The following is a 25,391-nucleotide window of genomic DNA, read 5'->3' on the forward strand; positions in this document are numbered from 1 at the left end:
GGTGTGCCTGGGTCTTCCCCTCTCCCTGTTTCTCCTCGCAACAACCCCGCAAGGGAGACAGACGGGCCGGCTCAAGGCCACCCAGTGAGCTTCATGGCTGAGCCGGGACTGGAACCTGCCTTTCCCCAGTCCTAGTCCAGCACTCCCACCGCTGAACTGCACTGCCTCTCTTCTGCTGGTGGTGGCGCTCTTGTGCAGCTTCAGTTCACTTCCATTGTGCAGGAGAGCAGTGACCAGGGTGAATCCTTGCGCCTGGGTGTGTGGATGAGGACTGTAGCTCTGTGGTGGAGAATCGGCTTTGCATTCTGAAGGTCCCTGGTTCCATCCCCAATAAGATTTCCTCCTGGAAACCCTGGAGAGCCACTGCTGCTGGCCAGAGTGAGCAGTACTGAGCTGTGGGGGGGGGGGAGGCAATGGTCTATAGACTATAGACCACAAAGGTTATTTATCCACAATGGGCATCTATCCACTGGTAGGTGGGTAGCTCAATCAGAGCATGAGACTCTTAATCTCAGGGTCATGGATTTGAAATCCATGCTTGGCAATGTCTGCATTGCAGGGGGTTAGACTAGATGACCCTTGGGGTACCTTCCAATTCTACAATTCTATACTATGACAAACCCAGACAGCATCTTAAAAAGCAGAGACATCACCTTGTCCATATAGTTTTTATCAGTAGTGATGTATGGAAGTGAGAGCTGGACCATAAAGAAGGCTGATCACCAAATCATTGATGCTTTTGAATTCTGGTGCTGGAGGAGACTCTTGAGAGTCCCATGGACTGCAAGAAGATCCAACCTCTCCATTCTGGAGGAAATCAGCCCTGAGTGCTCACTGGAAGGACAGATCCTGAAGCTGAGGCTCCAAGACTTTGGCTATCTCATGAGAAGAGAAGACTCCCTGGAAAAGACCCTGATGTTGGGAAAGATGGAGGGCGCAAGGAGAAGGGGATGATAGAGGATGAGATGGTGGGACAGTGTTCTCGAAGCGACCAGCATGAGGGAGGCAGTGGAAGACAGGAGTGCCTGGCGTGCTCTGGTCTGGGGGTCACCAAGAGGCGGACACGACTAAATGACTAAACAACAACAACAAATTTATTTGGGTAGCTGAAGCTATGAAAAACAAAATGCATAGAACAGAGTAAAATGCATTACGCAATTAAAATAATTATTAAAACCAAGCATTCTGTCAGATTAACTTTTCACCCCACAAGCCTTCCTTCTTAAAATTGCCTCTCCGAAAGCAAGGCAAGCCACTCTTCCAGAAGTGTTGGGGGAACCTCTCCCCTGATGAAAAGTTAGAGACCCACTCAGTCTCCCAGCTGGGGGATTTAACTCACTGAGCAAGGCTGCTCTTAAGTCCTCGTAGATTGGACAAACCAGTAAGTTGTGGGGTGAATCTTCAGGCAGTTTGCCTCCTCCCCATGGGCAAACTCTTCATAAGGGACCGGGCGATGGAGTCCTTCAAGTGTGGCAGAGCGTGTGGACTGGAGCTGCAGCGTTGCCAAGGCTTTTCTCATTTGACCCGTGTGGTGTTGGCCGCACAGTGGGGCTGAGGGGTCTGAATGAGTAGTTTGGCATACCAAGGGGAACACTGGAGGCAGAAGTGTGATCGGCACAAAAGCCACGTTTTAAAATATGAGAGTTCATGTGGCCAGATGCCAGCTGAAAGTCTGTCAAGCTCAGTGTCCAAAGAGAGGCCACATGTGTCAAAAACTGGGTTCTCTAATTCCCATGCTTCTGTTTCCAGCAGTCTTTCAAACCACAGTTCCACAAGCCTGTCAGATGCCCAACTAGAGTCCAGGCATTTTATTCTGACTGTTCTTACTCTGACTGTCATTTAGCAATGTTGGGGGGGGAGAGAGACTTGATAAACTCCCCTGAAAAATTCTTGGACATTTCAAGAGGACACGATGGCCTTTGGCTGTTTCTCATGCATTTGTGTGTGTATATAGATACATCTTCGTTCTTTTTAATATTTTGCCACCACATTTCCGGTCTTGCCCCTGGGGCCATGAGGTCCAGAAACACTTTGGAAAGCGAAGACGTCTTGCTCTCGAAAGCCTCGGAAGAAGCCTCAGCCTCTGCCATGGCTCCTCAGGAGCCACGCTCTGCCTGCCCTGGAGTTCACTGGCCTTGTGCCCGTTGCGACTCTGCTCTGCGCTTGAGAAGTCTGGAGTTCTTTCCGATGGTCCTTGAGGCTGCGCTGTAGCCGGTGCCCTTTGCGAAAAAAGAAAATTAGTGACCTTTCTTTATAAACTGACCTTCGCTACAACAACTCCCAGAGTGGCAAACAACTTAATCTAAGGAAAAACAAATACAACGAAACAATGGTTTGTGAATTCATCTGACAAAAGTCAGCAATAAGAGGGGAATTTGTTCTGGGGAGGAGGGCGGAGGAGGAAGAGCTACACAGTTCGGAGAAAAGGGAAGGGGGCAGGCTGCTGAGGTCTCCAGGGGTTTCAAAGTGCGAGAAGGAGATTCTGAATCAACATTGAGAAGAACTTCAGGATGGCAAGAGCTGTGCAACAGAGGAATGGGCAGCCCATTGGAAGTTTCTTAGCAGAGGTTGGGTGGCCATCTGTCGAGGATTCTCTGGCTGTGATACCTGCATTTCAGGGGGTTGGACTAGATGACCATGGGCGGCCCCTTCCGGTTCTTACTATTCTGTGACTGAAGGCGCATCTAAAACCAAGAAACTGAAGTTGGCCCTGCTCAGGCTGAGAGCCACAGTCCCATGAAAAAGGAAAAGTGGTGCTCCAAACCCACAGCATCCTTTGATTCAAAGCATTTTTAAATCGTGCTGTTCAGTTGAAAATAGGCTTCCGGGGTGGCGTAGAAATAGCACGAAGCCCCCACTCTCAAGCTGACAGGCTAAAAGGCATGACACAAAAGGAAGCACACCCAAGAGAGAGGAGGAAGAGAGCAAACTCCAGGCACCGGTTCTGAGTTACAGCATTCTTGCAGTGACCAGCTGGAAGGGAAAGAATGGGAGATGAGCCGCCAAGAATTTCCTCAGAGCTGATGGAGAGGCGCTGCCCTCTCCTCTCTCCCCCTCTCCTGCCGCCTGCTGGGATGCCTCTGCCAGAGAACAGGAGAACAATAAAAGAACAATGCTGCGAGACTCCCAGCCTTGTCAGCAAAGTCCAGCAGAACCACACAAGCCCAGCTTGGGCCAGCTAAGAAGCGCATTCCAGCACCAGGCTCATTTCTCGGGGGGGGGGGGAGCAGTGGCATAGCAGGGGGACGGGGGACACCGGGGCACAAAATTGTTAGGGGTGCAAAATTTCAACACCCAGTGCAGCCTCAATACAGCTACGCCCTTCCGTCACTGAGCTTCATGGATAATGGCTTCTCCATGCAAACCAGAAAACTTAACGGCTCTTCTTTTCTTATCTCTGTGGCTGCAACCTCTTGGGTGATGCAGATGCCATTAGGCAGTTGAATGCGCATGTGTCCTCCCTTTGTTTCCCCTTGTCCACCCCTTGTGTGTGGCCCCAGGCACCAGCAACCCATGCTACGCTCCTGGGGAGGAGGGCATCCTCATTGCCTTCTCCTGCCTTGTGCCATCTGACTTGGGAGCATCCAGTAAGGGGTTGGGCCAGGCAGTTTCTCAGCCCGCGCTTTGTGCCAGCCTCCTTCTCCAACTGGGCGCCCTCCAAAGGCTTTGGGCTGCAACTCCTGCCAGCGTCAGCAGCACACAGACTTGCTGGCTGGGACTGGTGGGAGGAGTGAACCGCATCAGACGAGGCTTCTGCTGGATCAGGCCAGTGGCCCATCGAGTCCAGCCAGCATCCTGTCCTCACCCAGATGCCTGTGGGAAGCCAGCAAGCATCTCTGAATCTCTCACCTCACAGGCGGAAGGAGCAGCTAGCAAAATCCCTCCCTCTCTCACCAGTCCCCCTGCCCAGTCTTCTTGCTCCTCACCATTGCTGGCGCACCAGCCCTGTCTGTATCACAGGCAAAGCTCATGGGCCCAGCTGGGGACTTCGGATTTCCTCTGTCCTTCCCCTTGGCTTTGCCTTGACGCTCCCCTCGGCTCCCACCACCCCTTCGCCTAGCATCCGGAAGAATACCTTTGCTGCAAAGGCCACCGGAGGGCAGGGAAGTCTGCTGCAACAGGAACTGCCTCCCTCCATTGCTCCCTCTTCCTGGAGCAGGTGGGTTCCTGAAGTAGCTTTTGCCCTGGTCTTGGACACTTGAGAAACATCCACACTCCCTCTGTCTTGGACCCTGAAACGCTACTTGAGGGACATCTTTGGGAAAATAAAAGGCTCAGGAGTAATTGTTGTTGTTGTTGTTGTTGTTGTTGTTGTTGTTTAGTTGTGTCCGCCTCTTCGTGACCCCCTGGACCAGAGCACGCCAGGCACTCCTGTCTTCCTCTGCCTCCCGCACTTTGGTCAAACTCATGTTGGTAGCCTTGAGAACACTGTCCCACCATCTCGTCCTCTGTTGTCCCCTTCTCCTTGTGCCCTCCATCTTTCCCAACATCAGGGTCTTTTCCAGGGAGTCTTCTCTTCTCATGAGGTGGCCAAAGTATTGGAGCCTCAGCTTCAGGATCTGTCCTTCCAGTGAGCACTCAGGGCTGATTTCCTTCTGAATGGAGAGGTTGGATCTTCTTGCCGTCCATGGATCACTGCCTTGCTGTGGCGAAGGGGCTTGAATAACTCAGAGAAGCTATGAGCTCTGCCGTGCAGGGCCACCCAAGATGGACAGGTCATAGTGGAGCGTTTTGACCAAACGTGATCCACCTGGAGCCGGAACCAGCAAGCCAAGAAAACTCCATGGACAAAGACAACAGGCTCAGGAGTAAACCCTCCACAAATCCAGAGTGGAGTCCCTAAGGCAGTTGGATGGTGCCTCGTACGCCTCCTTTCGGCAACTCCTGCAGCCAAGCTGGTGCCCAACGTCTTCCTCTGCTTTCCTTTGGACCCCATCAGCCAGGCCAAGAGGGGGGGTCTTGTCATCTGGGCAGCCCAGGACCTCCAGACACGCTGCCCAGGCTTGGGCCCCGAGGAGGTCACTTTGGTGCTGCTGACACAGCGGTTTGCCTTCACCCCCAGAGACGCACTCCATTGCCTCTCGAGACAGCTGGATGCCCAGAAGAACAAGAAGAATATACACATATGGACCCACTCTATTCTTGTTTTTCTTATTAAGTCAAAACTGTTTTTAATGTTGTATTTCAGAGTGTGACTTTCCATGAGGTCTCTTGTGCTCGGATCCTGCTTAGGGGTTTCCCACAAGAGGCATCTGGTTGGCCCCTGGGCAAACAGGATGCTGGACTAGGTGGGCCTTGGGCCTCATCCAGCAGCAGTCTCCTCTTGCGTGACCTGCCTCTCTCCTTGGGCACCTCCCCTTTGCCTTTGCTTTATGCAGCCTGAAATTTTGTATTTTAGTGTTCTGTTGGAAGCTGCCCAGAGTGGCTGGGGAAACCCAGCCAGATGGGCGGGGTATAAATAATAAATTATTATATTATTATAATGTGCCATGGAGTCATAATCTTAAGGACTCTGCACGTTAGCGGTGAGCTGAGCCAACCCAACCCAACCCCCGTCCCCCGGTCTCCCCAGGGACCCCCATCGGACCTGTGCATTCTGCCAGCCTTGTGGCCACATCTCATAAGATTGTAGGGTTGGAAGGGACCCCCAAAGGTCATCTAGGGCAATCCCCTGCAATGCAGGAATCACATTCTCATTACAGCTCATCCCACGCCTGCCTGCAGCCATCCTGAGGAGCCCTGGCCAGCAGCCCCAGCCCCTCCTGAACCACAGAGGATGGTGTGGGGCATGGGCCACAGAGGCCAGCTACCACCTGCGAAGCTCTGGGGCAGGGCAAGTGTTGTAGCCCCCTGGGTTGCCAAAGGAACCTTCCATCTGTGGAATCAGGAGTGAAGGGGGTGAGGGAGGAACGAGAGCCCCCCTCCCAGCCTTGGAGCCCCTCAATGGCCTCCAGACTATGACTCTGCAAGGGAAGACTTCCCCCTCTCTCTCTTTCACCCGCTGCCTCTGGACTCCTTGAGACGGGCCTTTGAAACAAGGCAAGCAGGTTCTGCAAGAGGCTCAGTCCAGGCCGAGCCCCCACCCCAAGCGCTGAGCCTGGTCCCAGGGTTGGCGTCCCTTCTGAAGCAGAGAGAGGCTCGTCCGGTGGGGAAGTGGAGGCCAAAGGGGTCAGGACAGGGGAGGGGGGACCCTCTTGTGTGGCTCAGGAGGGTTCGGCAGCCGGATCCGAGCAGGATCCGGTTTCCTCCTCCTCCTGTTCTCTCAGCTCCTTGCTTCAAGTATGTAAACTATCTGCGTTGCAAGCCCCTGCTAACCAGCCCCTACCGCCCCCCAGGTGTGTGGGGCGCTGGTGGGCATCAAAACATTCCTCTTTAACAGAGCCTTCACTTCCTAGTGCCTCTAAGCCATTAAGAGTCCTACAAAAAACAAACAACCTTGTAGAGGCTTGAAAGCTGCTCTCAGGAGGGAGGCACTTTGGAGCAGGGGGTGGGCGGTGGAGAGGTGCTCAGGCTGGGGGGTCAGGCTGTTTTATGCACCACCCGCCTTGCAGCTCCCTGCCCCGCCGAGAGAAAAAAAGACCTAGTCATTGTTTTACTTCTCTGGGATCCATCTCAGACACTTGCTCTCTCCCACTGCTGTTGCGGGCTGTGCCTCTGCCCATGTGCAGAGTGACGTCCCAAGGGCAGGGGCAATATCACCTCAGCTGGGCTGGACAGTCATCTCTGCTGAGGGGGCTGTCCTTGGTCCCTGGCCCAAAGCAAAAGGCATAATGGAGCTCTGCACATGCTTTGTAAAAGGTAAAGGGACCCCTGACCATTAGGTCCAGTCGTGGCCGACTCTGGGGTTGCAGCTCTCATCTCGCTTTACTGGCCGAGGGAGCCGGCATACAGCTTCCGGGTCATGTGGCCCATGAACTAGAGCAGCGCACAGAAACGCCGTTTACCTTCCCGCCGGAGCGGTACCTATTTATCTACTTGCACTTGGACATGCTTTTGAACTGCTAGGTTGGCAGGAGCAGGGACCGAGCAACGGGAGCTCACCCCGTCATGGGGATTCGAACCGCCAGCCTTCTGATCGGCAAGTCCTAGGCTCTGTGGTTTAACCCACAGCGCCACCCGCGTCCCTTGTGCACATGCTTTGACTGAGTAGCAAAAAAACCCTAATGCAATTCTAGGCTGCATTGAAGAGGCATAGTTTGTCTAGATTAAGTCATGGCACCTCTCCTCTGCCTTGGTCAGACCACGTCTGGGCACCCCAGTTTAAGAAGGATGTTGACAAGCTGGAAGGTGTGCAGAGGAGGGAGACCAAGAGGACGAAGGGTCTGGAGACCAGGCCTTAGGTGGAACGCTAGGAGGAGCTGGATATGTTTAGCCTGGAAAAGAGGAGATACGAGAACCCAGTCCAGATATCTAAAGAGCTGTCACCTGGAGGAGGGAGCCAGCTTGCTTTCTCCTGCTCCAGAGGGTAGGGCTCAAACCAATGGGTTGAACTGATTACAAGAAATGTGTTTCGGACTAAACATCCGGGAGAGCCGTCTGATGGTGAGACTTCTTCAACGGTGGAATGGACGCCCTCAGAAGGTGGTGGACTCTCCTTCGCTGGAGGCTTTTAAGCTGAGGTTGGGTGGCCATCTGTCATGGATGCTTCAGCTGAGATTCCTGCATTGCAGGGGGCTGGGCTAGATGACCCTGGAAGACCCTTCCAACTCTAGAATTTTGTGTTTCTGTGCAGGGCTTTCTTTCCCAGCCAAAACTCACAAGAACTCCATTCCGGCCCCTCTCAGGCGGGCACCATTGCCAATCTAAGAGAACGTTCCGGCGCCTCTTTTTCCAGAAGAATAGCACTGGTTCTGTGATTCCTGACAGCCAGAGCAATTAAGACCCTCCACAGACTGGGCCTCCATCTCGCTCCTCATCCGAGGCTCAGGGCTCCTCCACACGGCTTCCTGCCCAGTGTTGGAGCAGCAGGCTGGCTTGGCAAGTGAGCGGCGGTGGGGGAAGCAGGAGAAGTGGGGCTGGCTACCAGGCAGCCCCATCTGCCGCTTCCCTCCTCAAGACCCGCTGCTGCCACAGAGCCGCTTGGGCCTGGCCTGCTCCTCCTTCTGTGTGGCTGCCTCTCCCTGTCTTGCCTGGGCCTGACCTGCCTGTCCTTCATGCACTCCGTAAGGCCTTGAAGCAGGAGTCGTTGCTTCTGGGCTCCGTGTGGGGCTGGCAGGGACCCTGGATGTAGGAGCCCCCTAAGAGGCAGGGAGGGAGAAGCAGGGATGGTAGGTGTGTCCCCTACAGGCAGCTTGCCACGGGGCTGCCATTATCTGGCCCCCAGGAAACTACAACTAATCCAGAATGCGGCAGCTAGACTGGTGACTGGGGGCAGCTGCCGGGACCACATAACACCGGTCTTGAAAGACCTACATTGGCTCCCAGTACGTTTCTGAGCACAATTCAAAGTGTTGGTGATGACCTTGAAAGCCCTAAATGGCCTCGGTCCTGTATACCTGAAGGAGCGTCTCCACCTCCATCGTTCTGTCTGGACACTGAGGTCCAGCGCCGAGGGCCTTTTGGAGGTTCCCTCATTGCGAGAAGCCAGGTTACAGGGAACCAGGCAGAGGGCCTTCTCAGTGGTGGCACCAGCCCTAGTGGAACACCCTCCCACCAGATGTCAAAGAGAAGAACAACTACCAGACTTTTAGAAGACATCTAAAGGCAGTTTAGGGAAGCTTTTAATGTTTAACAGACTATTGTATTTTAATACTTCGTTGGAAGCCGCCCAGAGTGGCTGGGGGAACCCAGCCAGATGGGCGGGGTATAAATAATAAATTATTATTATTATTATTATTATTATTATTATTATTATTATTATTACTCTCTAGCAGCCACTCTTCGTTTATCTGATAGTTTGTTTTTTGCACCTGAGGTGCCCAAGGCAGCGTCCCTTTCCTCTTGCCCTGATGTAGTTGCCTCGGGGCAGGGACTCGGATTTTTGGTTTCTTGGCCTGTGTTCCTCTGCAAAAGGCCGTGTATGCTGATGACAAATAGTCAGGATTTATTATTATTATTAAGAGGGGGGGGGGGGAGGGAGAACAATTCGTTGAAATGGCATTGGCCAGTCATTCACCTGAGAATCTCTTTATTCACTGGCTTGTGAGAGTCTTGCTCCATCTCAGCCCCTGAGGGTTGAGGACTTGAACTAAGAAAAGCAGCTCCACCTTGGCTTCCATCATTCCCCTCCCAAGAGCTGTCCAGGTGTGTGTGTGTGTGGGGGGCTACTTGCCTTATTTCTGTTGCAGACGCGGGGTCGGTTGTGGCACTCGCTGCCACAGCAACCGGTGTGTGTGTGTGTGTGATGCTGATGCTGCAGAATGTGAGTGATGGAAGCTGCTATTCCTCCCCACTCTCTCTGCCCCTCCCCAACCTCCTGCATCCTTCAACACTTTGGGAGACAACCGCACTTTCTGAAAACACTGTTATTCATTTGTCTCCAAGGGAAGCTTCAGCTACGCTTGTGTAATTAACCCTGTTAAACTGACATTCCTCCGTAAGGACGGAGGGAATACCTGCGTTCTGCTGGATGCCACAGAAGGGGCCTTGGATGGCCAAGAGAATGGCATTTCTGATGGCAGCTGGGAAATTCTTATCTTGAAAGTCAGTAAAAATATATACAGTATTTTTAAAAGAGAAAGGAAATAGGAAGAATGGCAAGGAGCACAAGCCGATATCACTTCCTGGGAGCTGGGCCTCTGGTTTGTGGAGAGAGGCTGACGAAAACCATTCTTGTTTCACAGGAGCCTTGGGTGCCCCAGGCCTTTATGGGAAAGGAGTTGGGCTTGGCTAGGGTTTGTTAGCAGTGCTCTGGCAAAGTAGATTACCTTTCGAGGGGAGGTTAGCAGTGCCTTCCTTATTCAGTCTGTGCCTGCGGCGTGCAAATGAGTGTTACATCTGCTTGGTCCTTCTCTTAGCCGTCCGCTGAGCTGCAGTAAACATGCCTGGCTTAAGGTGTGTAAAGTAACCACAGTCTCGTACTTGGACAAGCCTTCGAATGTTTATTTTTTCTGGGCCAGAATATGGTGGGCACATTGGGGCGCTGGCTCGTTTTGAGTGATTCGTTCCACTTGCCAAATCCTACAGAAGGGAAGATATTTATTCCTTTTGACCATCCTTACCTGTCCTCTGACTATTATGTGTTTTGATACTTTGAGCGAAACTCTTTGGAAAGGACCTTGAAGGGGTCTCTGGTCCAGTGTTTGCCAGGCCATGAGCTTGGAATCCTCTGCCCCAGAGATGGGAAACATTTGAGAACCTAAGAAGAACTCTGCTGGATGAGGCCAAAGGGACCCATCTAGCCCATCTAGCCTGTTCTCACAGTGGCCAACAGATGCTGCAATGATAAACCCATAAGCAGGACCTGAACTCAACAGAAACGCTCAAATGCCATGAGGGAAACGCTTGGTGCGACTTCGTGTACGGTTCTGGGCACCTCACTGCAAAAAGGATTTTGTAGATCTGGAAAAGGTCCGGAAAAGGGCAACCGAAATGATTGAGGGAGTGGAGAAGCTCCCATGTGAGGAAAGGTTGTGGCATTTGGGCCTTTTTCGTTTAGAGAAAAGGTGGGGAAGGAGAAGCATGATAGAGGTGTATTGAAAATCATGTGTGGTTTGGAGAAAGTGGACAAAGAAAAGGTTTTCTTCCTCTCTCATAGCACTAGAACTCGTGGACATTCAATGAGGCTGAATGTTGAAAGGTTCCAGACCGGGGTCAGCAAACTTTTTCAGCAGGGGGCCGGTCCACTGTCCCTCAGACCTTGTGGGGGGCCGGACTATATTTAGGAAAAAAATATATGAACGAATTCCTATGCCCCACAAATAACCCAAGATGCATTTTAAAGAAAAGCACACATTCTACTCATGTAAAAACATGCTGATTCCCGGACTGTCGGCGGGCCAGATTGAGAAGGTGATTGGGCAGGATCCGATCCCCAGGCCTTAGTTTGCCTACCCATGTTCAAGACAGACAGAAGAAAGTCCTTCTTCACGCAGCGCAGAGTTAAACAGGGGTGTCCACCAACTTAGAGGCTTTGGAAGAGGATGAGGCAGAGTCATGGCGGATCAGGCCATCAGTGGCTACTCATCGCGATGGCTAGTTTTCTCCCTCCTCTGTCAAGGCACCAGGTGCTGTGGATACCAAGGGAGGAGAGTTCTGCTCCTGCTCTCGGTTCTGCTTCCAGGCTTTACCTGGGCACCTACTTTCCCTACGTTCTTATCCAAAGCAGGGCCAAGAGATGCCTTTGCTTGGAAAATCCGCAGTGGACGAGGTTCCACAAGCTGTTCTTTGAGCGATCCCAAGCCCTTCCTAAGTCAAGAGACACTGAGGTCCAGTTCTGAGGGCCTTCTGGCAGTTCCCTCCCTGTGAGAAGTGAGGTTACGGGGAACCAGGCAGAGGGCCTTCTCTGTGGTGGCGCCTGCCCTGTGGAACGCCCTCCCATCAAATGTCCCATCAAAGGTCAAGGCAATAAGCAACTACCTTACTTTTAAAAGACATCTGAAGGCAGGATCCTTCCCTGTTTAGGGAAGTTTTTAATGTTTAATGCTGTACTGTATTGTGTTTTTAATATTCAGTTGGGAGCCACCCAGAGTGGCTGGGGAAACCCAACCAGATGGGTGGGGTATAAATAATAAATTATTATTATTATTAATCTCAGGGTTGGGAGTTCAAGCCCCATGTTGGGCAAAAAGATTCCTGCATTGCAGCAGCTTGGGCTGGATGATCCTCACAGTCCCTTCCAACTCTGCAGTTCTGTGAAACCGCCCTTCTGGGGATTTGCAGAAGTCCCATGAGTCCGGCCCCAGCTGGGCCTTGCTGGTGTGCGGTGGCATCTGGTCCGGGTTCCTGAGGCCTTTGTTGTGCTGACACAGCCCTTTGGAGAGGCTCTGTGTGGCTCAGGGCAGGCTCTCCGCTAAGCCCTTCAGCGCCTTCCTTTTAACACCTTGCACCTGTGGGACTTTCATGCTCAGCTGTGCAAACCGAGACGGGGGAAGCTCCCGCCATCCGTGCTGCGGAGGGAAAGTGGAGAGGCTGAAAGCTCCTAAGGAACGTCATTCATCCCTCCAAAATTCACTGCTTCGAAATGTCAAACACGGGGAGATGATCAAAGCCGAGGCAGGAAGAAATGAGGGGGCCCCGTCCCCTCCGGAGCAGGTAATTGCCCTTTAAAGATCTCTGAGCCTGGCAGATGAGAAGGGGGGGGGACCTCTCCGACTGGCCTCCTTTCCCATGGTGACCAGAAGGCCAGGTGTTGCAGGAGAGGGAGCAAACAGGAGCATGGCCCCTCTCATGTCACAGTGCCCCATCTGGGGAACCCGGAAGCAGGACTCAAGGACAAGAGCAATTCAGTTTCCAGCAACTGGTGCTCAGAAGCTTTGCTGCCTCCCCTTGTGGAGTCTCCCTCCCCGCTGTTGCTTCTGGACTCCGGCAGCCCCAGACATCACAGAGTGCCAAGGCTGAAAGAGACCCCAAAGCCAGCTTGTCTAGACCGGCTGCTGTCAAGTTGGGCCCTTCCTGGACCACAAGTGTGGGTGATTCCCCACGCCCCACTTCCCCTGAACTTGGCTCTCTCCTTTGGGCCCCTGCAGCCAGAGCCACCCCTGTTGAATTGCCGCCCCCTTCACTTGCTGGCAGGGAGCCTGGTCCCTTCTCCTTCAGAGAACCTGCCTGCCCACCTGCACCTTTCTCCAAAGGTGGAGCATCAAGCCAAGGCACAAAGCGCCCGCTCTCTGCCTCTCTGGCCACCCCAAACACAGCCTCTTTCTCCTCCTCCGCAGCCTGCCCTGCTTGCCTCCACATCCCCAGAGGCCCCTGCTGAACCCCTGTGGAGATGGTGCCCGTCTGATGACACCGGCAGGTAGACGAACCCGCTTTCTGATGGGGCTTAAGGAGTCCGGAAGTCCTTGGACAAGCACTCCCACCATCCCTGGTCACCCTGGAGAGCTGCTGGTGGTCGGTGTGGACAATACCGGTCAAAGGGAGCCAGTTGGGTCTCTGCCTCTGCCTGCCACCTTGGCCCTGGACCCTCCTGCCCGTGGGTCTTTCCAGCCAGGATGCCAGGTCTCCGCCCCGGAGGCCCTGGGCAATGTCACAGAAGCCCCAGCCACTTGGCCTCTGAGCGTCTTCCTGGCAGCTTGAGAAGGAGCTGCACCTTCCAGCTGCCAGCAGAGGGGATCACGGCGGCGTCTGGAGCTGCCTCCTCGTTCCTCCCTTGTACCTCTCAAGATCTTTCCATGTTCTGCTTTGTGTTCCAGTAAGAAATGAAATGGTGAAGTTGCTAATAATGGCTCTAAGAGAAAATATGCTACATCTGTTATGGATAGCAGTACAAAATTAGCTACTCACACCTCTGACACCCAAGATGTCTTCACTTAAAATACCCGTTGGCTTCCTTTACATAACTTGCTGATTATATTTAAAAGAAATACAATTTTGCAATTACTCTTCTTTCTGGTGCGCATCATTTTCTTTTTATGTTTATATATTTCTCCTTCATTAGTGCAGACTGAAGGGTGATTAGATCCCTTCAAACATTTTACAGAGGTTAAACGTTGATTAAGATTTAATTATTACTGTAAATAGCTTGGAATGACATATGGTGCAAAAACCTGACATATGTGCATTTGAATAAATGAAGTGCTATTTCCCAGGATGCACCGGGAACTGTTTAACAGCTTTGCTGAAGGGTTATGTTGCACCTCATGTTAAGACTGCTTGGATGTTATATTTTGTTGGGTTTCTGCAGCTGAAAGCTAAGAACAGTTTTTCCAGTTTTTAAAAACATTGAATATTTTAAATACCTAAATTGTTTTGCACAATTTTTTGCTAATTTGTCTAACTAGGTTAAACATTTTCAAAAGCATTTAGGTTTTCCCATGTTAGGTTCCTAGTATTGTGTCAGGCTCGGCGGCGGAGCCAACATACAGGACTTCCGATGTATTAAATTGAACTTATAAGCTGCATAAAATGTGTGGTCGCAAGATAAAAGTGCAAGCGAATCGTTTTTTGAGTGACGTGCTGCAGGACAGGAGGGTGAGATTCCGCCAGATAACAAGAGGTGTGTGGCGTTTTTATAGATCCTTGAGAAGCACTTGGAAAACAGAGAGAGAATAATTTGCAGAGATGGAAAGAGAAGGAGGGAGGGAGGGAGGGAGGGGCAGCGTGCTCAGAGCGTGTTGGGGAAGAGACCCCTGCGATGTCTTCGCCCTGCTGTGGAGGCAGCATTGGTGCAGTTTTTCAGAAATGTTCTCCAAGAAGTTCAAATGCGGGGCATTGTTTTCCTGGGTATTTTTGCAGACCACCTCCCACCCAAACGGGAAGGAAAGGGATGCCCCCTCTTCACCTGGCTGCCACACCTGTGGGCAGGGTCTCAAAGGGCCAAATTAGCAGATGCACTGCATCCCAGGTGCATTAAGAGCACTCTTGGAACCCTGAGGCTCGGTTTGGGTACCATTTGGCCAAGAAGGCTGACAGACTGGAAAGAGGGATACGGAGAACCTCGGCGTGTCCAGAGCCCAGGGCTGGGGGGACAAATTTAAAAGTGGGGAGAGTGAGATGCACATATTTTTTTAAAAAACAGATATTTCAATGCAAAGCATGGTGGGGGGGGGGGTTCTCCCAATTTTCTTTCTCCACCTCCCAACAAAGAATGCTACTCTATCTGACTGGATGATTCATTGCTAATCTGCTCCAATGCTTTGACTTTCTTGTAATTTAATCCCATGGTTTATCAACCTGCTCTCAGCTAAGAGGTTATATACAGATCCCTCCACACCTTGTTTTTGGAGATTTTTTTTTTAAAAAAAGTGGAATGCTGCCAGTTTTACCTACACTTGATCATCTCCTCTCTGCTCCTCCTCCTCCTCTGTTGTGCCCTTCCGATGCTCCATTGCTGGAGGGTCTCTGAGACAATTACCACTGTCCAAACCTCTCACGTCACCCCCCAAAACTCAGCCAAGCCAAGACAGTGGTGTGCGCAGAGTGGCGTTTGGTGCCAGGCCAGGGGAAGGGGTCCTTTTGGCATCCAGGGAGGTGACAGAGGAGGCCCAGTCATGCGCAGCTGCCTCCTTGTGTTATTTGCTGAGGAGCTGCTGTCTTGCAAGGGGCTCTGCTATAATCCGGGTCTCAGGGAAAGCCTGCTGATAGTCCCAGATGGGAGGTTCAAATGGGCCATCTGCTCCTAGACAGTCGCTGGGTAATTAGTTTGCCTGCAACTGGCAGGGCCTTTTTCACTGCAGAGTCAATGATGTCTTAAGTTGTGCTTGCCTCTCGTGTTCCGCACTTGAGGGTTGATGTGCCCACTTCTGGTCTCCTCCGCCAACCTTGGAGTGAGAGTTGTTGTTCCCTTGCTTGCCCTGAATTCGCCAAGGGGCTGAGGGTTGCTTGACATCCTGGCTTCCACGTGTCTCAAATGCCTGTCTCCATCTACTCATTTAAATGTTGGGCTGGCCTCTTGGATGAGGAGGAATTCTGGGAGGTTCCAGCCGGGGAACCTGCGAGGGAAGCCTCAGAAGAGGAAGGCTCAGAGCCGGGGGTGGTGGTGCTGCGACATGGAGGACAGGCCAGAGGAGGAAGCAGGGCAGAATGGTTGGGTGCTGAACAAGCAACAGGCTAGAGTGAGAGAGAGGAAGAAGAGGCAGAAAGCACTGCAGACACAGGGCAGGCAGCTGAGGAGGAGGAGGTGGAGGTTGAAGCAGCAACAGATTCACAGTTGCTGGGCAGCCCTACTGTATTCAGCTCCCCTCCTTCCTTGTCTCTGCTAGGAGAGAGGGTGTCATGGGACTGGCGACGCTAAATGCCCAACACCTGGTTGACGCCACTTGGGTCTCTGCCACAACTGGCAGCCCTCCTCCACAATGGCTCTGCTCTGCCCCATGGCTGGAGGCAGCCGTGCTTCCAAATGCCATTTCTGGAAGCCATGGGACGGAGAGGGCTCTTGTGGTCAGGTCCCGGTTGCAGGATCCCCACAGGCATCTGTGGCCAGTTACAAGGAAGGAGATTCTGACTCAACATCAGGAAAAACTTTCCAACATTAAGAGCCATTCAGCAGTGGGGTGGAAGGTGGTGGGGTCTCCTTCCTTGGAGGTTTTTAAGCAGAGGTCGGGTGGCTATCTGTCATGGATGCTTCATTTGAGATTTCTGCCTTTAAGGGGGTTGGACTGGATGACTCTTGGGGGCCCTTACAACCCTACGATTCTGCGTTCTTGTTGGCCACTGCGAGAACAGGATGCCTTGGCCTGATCCAGCAGCCTCTCTTCATGTTCCTGTGTGCTGCTCTGCTCCTCCTGACCTGCCTGTGTTTTCTCTCTCCCCCCCTTTGGCAGATTGAGACGTCGCGCCTGGAGCCCGAAATCGCCCAGGCCACCACCAGCGAGACCCTGGTCTACAACAAAGGGTTGTAAGCGGAAGGGAGCTGCCGGGCCTGGGAGACGGAGAGGCGTGGAAAGGAGAGCAAGGAAGACTACGGAGGGGGGGAGGAGGAGGAAGGGGGGATGACTAAGACAATAGAAGGAAAGAGCTGGAGAACCTCGTAGGATCTTCCCACCGCCAAGAGCCGAGCGTAAATTAACACTCTCAGAGACCCGCCGTCTCACGTTGGTCGGAAAGATTAATATTTAAAGTTTTAAATTAGCGACAGTAACAGCACAAAGGAAGGAGCGCCAGGGAGGGAGGGAAGGAGCCGAGAGCCAACATCCTGAATCCTCAGCGGAGGGGCTTGTCGTGGCCCCTTTCCGTGGCTCCGCTTGGCTCCCGTGCGAACGCCGACCTCTCTTCTCCACGGCACTTTCGCCTCCCAGCCTGAGGAGCTCAGCCTCCCCAGCTCCGTTCAGTTCTTCACGGCACTCAGCCCCCGGCGCATGACTTAGAAGAATTAGGTAGGTAGGGCGTCTTGATAATCGTACTCTTTCGATTCAGTGTCACTCTTGCACCAGTCGATGTGCACAGAATCAATCTTAGATCCGCAGCACTCGCTTTGATTCTAAACCAATAACGCAGCCAAGGTCGTAGCCGACGTGCAGCACCCACGTCCCCCACCCACCCATCCCCACTGGCCTGAGGACTGCCGCCACACTCCTCCACATATATCTCTCTCTCTCCAGTGGGCGAGCTCGCAAGTTAAATTTGCCCTGCTCTAATTGCAGCCATCACTTGGTTGGTCGGAATGTGTGAAGCTCCTGTGGTGGGTCTCCGGATCGTGGCCTCTTCTCACCCTCCGGCAGGAGGTAGCAAAAGGCACTGTTTGCAGGTTGCACACTCCCCATTGTGGGATGGGGGGAGCTTTCCGACTGGCTGCCAACTCCCTGCCCAGCCTCTTGGGTGCCCGATGCGCTGCCATTGCGCAGGGCTCTGCCTACACAATGAGCTTGCCTGGCCTTCTTCCCCGCTTGGCAGCAGTGGAGGTTCTTGGGGGCTTCCCTGCCTCTCCTGCTGCTTCAGCCCCAGATGCCCCGTGCAGTGCCATAAAGGGAGGGCAGGCAGGGGGAAAGGCAGGGGGAAAGGCAGCCATCAGCAGGGAGGGTCACTGGATGGCCCAGAGGAGGAGGCAAACTTCAAACGGGGTTCTCTGCTGGAGAAGGAAACAAACTTGGCTGGAATAATAACCCTAGTGAAGAACTTTCTGGAGGTGAGCATTGTTTGACAGTGGAACAGACTCCCTTGGACGCTCCTTCCTTGGAGGTTTTTAAGCAGGGGTTCTGAGATTCCTGCGTTGCAGGGGGTCAGACTAGATGAGCCTTGAGGTCCCTCCCAATTCTGCAATTCTATGATTCTAATATGGCGGAACTAAGCCCAGGGTTTCCATTGGCAGCGCTCCGTAGATTTGCGCCACCAGAGAGAACCTTGTGACCCCAGGCACAGGGGTGCCAGTCTGCAGTGTTTGGCCCAAAGCAGGCTGCAAGCGGTGGAGGGGTCTGCCCCTCCTGGTGCCTTTCATTCCCAAGCTGTGGGGCTGCTTTGACCCCTGGAAAGGGTTGGGAAGCAGGGAGGAAAGGTTTGTGTGCAAGGAAGTGGAAGGAAGGAAGGACTGATTCTCTTGCTGCTCACCTTCAGGACTCTGCATTAGATGAAGATGAATATACAGTGGTACCTCTGGTCTTAACCAGAGGTTAATTCATTCTGGAGGTCCGTTCTTAACCTGAAGCTGTTCATAACCCGAGGTACTATTTCTGGGTTAGTGGAGTCTCTAACCTGAAGCGTCTGTAACCCAAGGTACCACTGTACAGTCATACCTCAGGTTGAATGCTTCAGGTTGAGTGCTTTCAGGTTGCACTCTGTGGCAGCAGTTTTGCTGCTTGCACATGCGCAGATGCTCAAAATGATGTCACATGCATGCGCGGAAGCAGCAAAACGCAACCCGCGCACGCGCAGATGCGCCATCATGTCTTACGTTCTATTCAGGATGCGAATGTGGCTCCAGAACGGATCCCGTTCGCATCCCGAGGTACCACTGTATTAGATTTTGCACCATGGAAGAGGCAGCGCACACAGCCAAACAGAAACTGAGATGGGAGTTCAGTGGGTGCGCATACACTGTGTGCTGAGCAGTTGCCTGGAGGACTCCCCCCACCACCACCACCGCTGGAGAGGGGGCCAGGTCACCCAACCCCTGCCAGGGACCTCCTCTGCTGCTGTGCAGCCCATTCCCTCGCTCTTCCTAGATTCCTTGCAGTTTGAACCCCATGCCTGGTTCCTAGGAGGAAGGAGGAAGGGGCACCCACAGCGCCTCTGTGGGGTTGGGACAGGTGGCCCTGAGGATCCCTTCCAACTCTGCAACCCTGTGACTCTCTATGTGCCTCGCAGGTGAGCACCACAAGGCGCTAGTCTGGGATTGGAACAAATCCGGGGGTCTCTTTCAGATTCCTTGTTCCAAAAGCATCAAGAGGGTCAGATTGCTTGGCTTCCAGGGCGGGCTGGGGAAGCAGCCGCCTTTCGTCAAGAGATATCAGCCATTTCAGGGAGCCTCAGTCTCAGGTGACCAAAACAGGGGTGTGGGTTGTGAGTCATGCAGAGGATGGCGCACAGATCCTCAAAATAGCTCACTTTTGCAGAGAGTAGGCTACCCTTTCCTGTGTATGTCTGCAGCTCTGAAGACCTCTGAGCACTTTAGAAGTGAGCCTGCGGCCGCTGCGAATCCTGCCTGCGGGTTTGGCCACTGTGAGAACAGGAGGCTAGACTAGGCGGGCCTTTGGCCTGATCCTGCAATCTCTTCTTAGGCTCCTTCGTATCGCCGTAAAATTCAAAACAATTGCAATTAGCTGCACATTTATTCAAAATCTAATTAAAACTACTTAGTTTAATTAATTCAGCAAAGCAGATGAACTTGATCCAGTGATACTAGCTTTTCGAAGCCTCATAATCATTCACACCTCCAGTGCCCCCATTTTGCCCCCCCTTACCTCTTAGCAACCCCCCCCCCAAGGCATCCCACTGCGCCCCAGGAGGTAGGAGCACCCGTTTTGGAAGGCCTGAGCCAGATGTTAATACGCTTTGAAATCTCAAGAGGTTCCAACGTGGGGTTGAAACGCAGGAAGTCCTAGAACGGTGGAGTTGGAAGGGACCCCAAAGGACATCTAGTCCAACCCCTGCAATGCAGGTATCACAGATACGTAGGTTTTTGTCCTAGGCAAATCCCCTGCTGCCCTCCCCCCCCCATGCCTCCATGGGGGGCTCTCGGGAGGGAGGCCTTGAAATCCCCCAGGATCAGAGGGACCTGCCTTCCACTGAATGAGGCCGTTGGTCCCTTGAGCTCAGAGTTGCCTGCTGTGCACTGACTGGCAGAGGGATTGAACCCGGGACCTTTTGCGTGCCAGGCAGGGGCTCTGCTGTTGAGCTACACAGTCCCTTCCTGTCTCCCACCCACCCGAATGGTGAAGTCTCAGGCGCTTCTTGAAAGGGGCACCTGTGAATCCCGCGGAGTGTTTTCTGCTATCAAGTAGCCCCCTCTCCCCTGCTGGACCCTTTGGCCAGAGAAGGCCCTGATCCTGCCTCACCTGGCCCCCTTCCTGCATTCATGGGCCGGGAGCAAGGGCTCTTTCACTCCCCCTTCCCTCTTGGAGAGCTCGCAAACGTCCGCTTCCCTCAGCCGGGCACCGAGCGAAGCCTGAGCCAAAGCCCGCAGCCGTCCGCCTAAAGGCTAATTAATTTTTCCGCCTCCCCAAAGGTACAAAGGGGAGCCTGTGATCTTGGGACGGCGTCGGCGGCGTTTGGTGTTTTATCATTTCCCATAATTGGGGAGACGGGGGAGGGGCAGGAGCCCCCGCCAGGGTGGGTTGCTCACCTCCGCAGCCCGTAATAATGAGATGATCATCCCTCTTAGCTTTTAATTAGAACCGAGCAGCTAATTGATTTCTTGGGTATGTTAATTAAGAAATAATGAGGACGGCATTGCAGCAGGAAGAGGCGGCAAAGGGTTGGGTGTTGGGTGAAGGAGGAGGAGGAGGAGGAGGAGAGGCCTGCGAGGGTCCCAGGGGTGTCCCAAAAAACCTTTGCCACTCCAGCTTAAGTGAGTTAGATTTGCCAAATTGCATTCCGACTAAACACCCGGAAGAACTTTCTGAGGGCAAGAGCTCTTTGACTGGGGGACAGACTCCCGCAGAAGGAGGTGGCCTCTTTAAGCAGAGGTTGGGGGGCTGCTGCCAGGGATGCTTTTGCTGAGATTCCTTCATTGCAGGGGGTGGACTAGAGGACCCTTGAGGTGCCCTCAACTCTTATGTTTCTATGAAAGGAGGGTCCAACTAAGCAGTAGGAATAACTTTCTGGTGGTAAAACCCGTTCAACAGTGGAGCAGACCCGCCTTGGAAGATGGTGGACTCTCCTTCGGGGGAGACCAGATGGCCCTTGCGACAAACACACCACAACTCTACTGCTCCTTGATTCTATTATCCACGTCCAGGAGGAGATCTGTGGGGTGAGGCTTCCCCTCTCGCCCCCACTTCCTCCCACGAAGGCCCCCCACCTGGTGAAGGGAGGTTGACCTACAGCATGTTCTCTCCAGAGGCTGTGCGTGGGCAGGATGTGTGCAGAGAAGCCAGCCCTCTCCCCAGCCAGAATATCTGCCTGCCTGCCCCCTCTGGGGGGGGGGTCCTTTGCCCAGGGCTCCATCGTCCACCTGGGGGGAGGCCCAGGCCAGGCTCCCCACGGCTGACTTCTTGGCATCTTGCAGGGGAGCCCAAGGGTGGGGTGGAGGCCAGCCTGCAGGAATGGTGCTGAGCATCATGCGCACCCCCTTCTGCTGTGGAAGTGTATTTGGGCAGCAGCGGAGGGGGGACCCCCTTGTGAATATGCACCTGGGGCCTTGGACGCAGCGGCTCTCACCTCCTTCCTGGAGGAATCCCTTTCCTTGACCCATTCAGGTACCATTTGGCATGGAACCAAAACATAACCTTTTCATTTGAAAGAAACAAAAAGCCATTTACCGTGGGATTGCATGAAAAGGGGAGCCGAGAGGCAGCCCCAGAATGCCTGTGTAAGTTCTGACTGCCCCCAAAGGGCCCTTAATCTCAGGGTTACGCAGGAGCCGTGGGTCCAGAATCGGGGGTGGGGGGGAGGGACAAGTTCTTCCTTCCTTTCCCACCCATTGAATTCTTTTCCTGGAGCTCATCACGAAGCCGTATGCCAGAGGGCTTGGGAGTGGGGGCGTCTCAAACACCCCCACCCCCTTGGCTTGTGGCCCTTTTCCTGCATTGCCCATTCCTGGCCACAATGTTCTCAGGAACATGGCGCATGGGTGCTGGCAGCCCTTGGGGAGCAGCTCATGCGCAGGAGAGGACCACGGCTCTTGGAGGAGTCCAGCCATCGAACGGAGTGGCCAGGCAGGTCCCACCGATGTCAGAGGGGACGCGCCGTGGGCCTGGCGGGGCTCCGGGCTGGCCTGGTCAGCTGCAGCTCCCCCGTAGGCTTGGCTGGCCAGGCAGAGTTCAGGGCAGCACTTGCGCCCAGGGCCTGAGCCTCCCTGGGCCTTGGCACCCGGCTTCCTTCTGGGGGGCCTTAGGTGGTCCTCGGCACCTAGATTTGAATGCACCTTATTGCTCTCTCAAACCGCAAATTGTAACTCAGAGGAGGCTGAGGGGGAGGAGACTCTTCTCTTCCTCGTCCTTCTCTGAACTCACTTCGTCTTCCAGCGACTACGATCACCTGACTGTCTGAGCGCAGATACCTCTGTCAATGCCAATCCACTTGGAAGTGTGCACAGTGTCTTTTTAACTTCCTCAATAGATTTCTTGACCGTGACACTTTATGTAACACTTCTAAATGTCTGGAATAAAAATGACACAGCTAAGTGGCTTCTCTCCTGGTTGGTCTGTGGCTCTTTGCCTGTGGGTTGTGCGTGTGATGTGCCCACCTGGGCCGAAGTGGCCAGGTAGGTGCACAATTCAAAGTGTTGGTGCTGACCTTTAAAGCCCTAAACGGCCTTGGTCCAGTATACCTGAAGGAGCGTCTCCACCCCCATCTTTCTGCCTGGACACTGAGGTCCAGCTCCGAGGGCCTTGTGGTGGTTCCCTCCCTGCAAGAAGTGAGGTTACAGAAACCAGGCAGAGGGCCTTCTTGGTGGTGGCGCCTGTCCTGTGGAACGCCCTCCCACCAGATGTCAAGGAAATAAACCACTATCTGACTTTCAGAAGACATCTGAAGGCAGCCCTGTTTAGGGAAGCTTTGAATGTTTGACAGACTATTGTATTTCAATATTTTGTTGAAAGCCACCCAGAGTGGCTGGGGAAGCCCAGCCAGATGGGCGGGGTATAAATAAGAAATTATTATTATTATTATGGCTGCTCCCCCACCCCACCCCATGACTTTGGCCACTGACCTAGATGGTTTTTTAAAGAGGCAAATGAGAGAAATTCACGGAGGAGACAGCTATCAATGCCCACTAGCCAGGATGGCTATGCTTGGTGCCAGTTGCTGGAAACCACCCAAAGGGAGAAGCCTCTGGTGCTCAGATTTGCTTACAGGCTTTTCATAGGAAGCATCTGGGTGGCCACTGTGAGATCAGGAGGCTGGATGATTTGGGGGCCCCTTGGCCTGATCCAGCAGGTTCGTCTTTATGCTCCGAGATTCATTTGACCACACCTGCAGGCAGGACCACCTGTGGCCTGCTGCTCCCTCTGCAAGCCTCACCTGCAGGGCCCTCCCTCCTCTCAGGTGTGGTGAAGGCCGGTCCCTGCCACTCAGCGGCTCCGCTCAGATTCCCAGCCCACGCACAGAGTGTCCCCTGCCTTTTATCAGTCATCCAAGGGCACTTCCAGGCACGGCGGAAGGCAAATGTGTTTTGAGGCGGCCTCGGCCTGGACATTCAATCCCTGGCGCAGGTGTGAAGCCCTCCTCAACCAGAAAGCCCTCTGCATACCTGCCATACCTGCAGAGCGCCAGCTGTTCCTGCATTCAGCGGTGGGGGGAGGCCTCTCTTCTGCCTGGTGAGTGGCAGGAGCATTAGACCCCTGGCCTTGAAGCAGTGGAGGAGGGAGAGCTGTCATCCCTGCTCCACGATGGGGGATCTGTGTCCGTAGGCCGGCTGTGTTGTCACCAGGCACAATGGAGGAGGGGCCACAGAGGATCTCGTCTTCCCTGAGGTCAGAGGTGGGGGCGCGTGACACCCACTACCTCCGCTGAGTGGCAGGGCTCAACAGGCGGAGGAGGCCAGGCAGAGGCAGCTGCCTGCTTTTAGAGAAAGACACAGAGGGTCCTCTCAGGTCCCTGACGCTCCTGGGAATGGATCCCTCACCTTCCAAGTTCCAGCCTCAAACCGGAGGAGAGGGCCAGGGACTGGGGCGCATGCTCAGCGCCTTCCCCAAGTGTCTTGCTTGCTGCAGCTTGTAAGAAGGTCAGGAGAGCCTGCTGGATCACGGCCATGGCCCATGGATAGTAGTAGTAATAAGTAATAATAATAATAATTAATAATAATAATATTTATTATTTGTACCCCGCCCATCTGGCTGGGTTGCCCCGGCCGCTCTGGGCGGCTTCCAACAGAGATTCAAAATACATTAAAACATCAGTCATTAAAAACTTCCCTAAACAGGGCTGCCATCAGGTGTCTTCTAAATGTCAGACAGTTTATCTCTTTGACATCTGCTGGGAGGGTGTTCCACAGGGCGGGCACCACCACCGAGAAGGCCCTCTGCCTGCTTCCCTGTAACGTGGCTTCTCGCAATGAGGGAACTGCCAGAAGACCTTCGGGAGAGGGACCCCGGTGTCCGGGGTGGAGACGCTCCTTCAGGTATACAGGACCGAGGCTGTTTAGGGCTTTAAAAGTCAGCATCTACACTTTGAATTGTGCTCGGAAACGTAACCCGGCCTCCTGTTCCCACAGTGGCCAAGCAGTTGCCCAAATGAGAAACCCTCAAATAGGACACAAGCACGAGAGCAATTTCCCCTGCAACTGGCATTCAGAAGCATCACTGCCTCTGGCAGAGCAGAGCCACCATGGCCAGTAGCCGTTGATAGCCCTCTCGTCCTCATCCATGAATTTGCCCAGTCCTCTTTTAAAGCCGGCGGCCATCATTGCCTCTTGTGGCGGGGAGTTCCACAGTTCCAACCAAGCTGGCTTGGTCTTGTCCACAGAATGGAAGGTGGCAGGGTCCCCAAGGGTGTGGTCTACAGGGAGCTGGCTTCAGCCACCAGGCCCATTGGCCAGCCAACTCTGCGTCACAAAGATGTCTGCAAACAGGGGCACCAACTTGAATAAAATACAGGGGGGCTGGTAAGTCCTCCCCCACATAATCACATGGTAGGGTGCACTCTCACCATTCGAATGGCCTAGCCCCCTCAAATATTTTTGGGGGGGCCAGAGGGAGGTTGGTCCCTCGGAGTTGGAGCCTATGTCTGCAAACGAGACATGGCGGCTGGCAACATCAACCCCACCATGTGGAAATCCCTTGCGGACGACCGCAGTCCCTGGAGACAGACAGGCAGGTTTTGCATCCACAGCAGTGAGAAGAGGAGAAATGGCTGCTGGGAGGAGCAAAGAGAGAAGAGACGCCCTGGCGCATCTGCAGCAGCACAACCAGACGCCTTCCTCTGCCCCAGCTGCAACAACACCTGTCTCTCCTGTATTGGTCTCTACAGCCACAGCAGGCGCTGCAGCCTGCCAACTTCACCCCCCAAGGCCCCCCTCCTCCATTGTCTCCAGAGAAAGATGGATGCCATCCTGGCATCTTGCTGTGGGAGGGAGTTCCATGGTTTAACTAGCTCACTGCTGCCTTGCAGAAGGCACGAGGGAGGCGGCTCCGCTCCCTCTGCCCACCCACACCTGAATTGGGTGGGGTGATTCACTGAGGGAGGGGGGGGGGTTGGCAGGGCAGCAGAGAAGATGGTTTTTGATTCCCCTCCCCAAGCTCAGATCCTAAAGCCGCCTC

General features: G+C 53.7%; 1 protein-coding gene across 2 annotated transcripts in view; it reads left to right on the forward strand.

The window, feature by feature from the left end:
* SFXN5 (sideroflexin 5) overlaps nucleotides 1-22,315 on the forward strand; it is a 92,053-nt gene extending 69,738 nt beyond the window's left edge. For both annotated transcript variants that reach the window (XM_083458996.1, XM_083458997.1), the window contains one exon: nucleotides 16,362-22,315. In XM_083458996.1, the coding sequence (XP_083315122.1) occupies nucleotides 16,362-16,439 (78 nt within the window). In that variant the 3' untranslated portion in view covers nucleotides 16,440-22,315. The remainder of the gene's footprint in view (nucleotides 1-16,361) is intronic.
* Nucleotides 22,316-25,391: the final 3,076 nt, after the last annotated feature.

Source organism: Podarcis liolepis (genome assembly GCF_965112155.1).
Source record: "Podarcis liolepis genome assembly, chromosome: 9".
Taxonomy (NCBI): domain Eukaryota; kingdom Metazoa; phylum Chordata; class Lepidosauria; order Squamata; family Lacertidae; genus Podarcis; species Podarcis liolepis.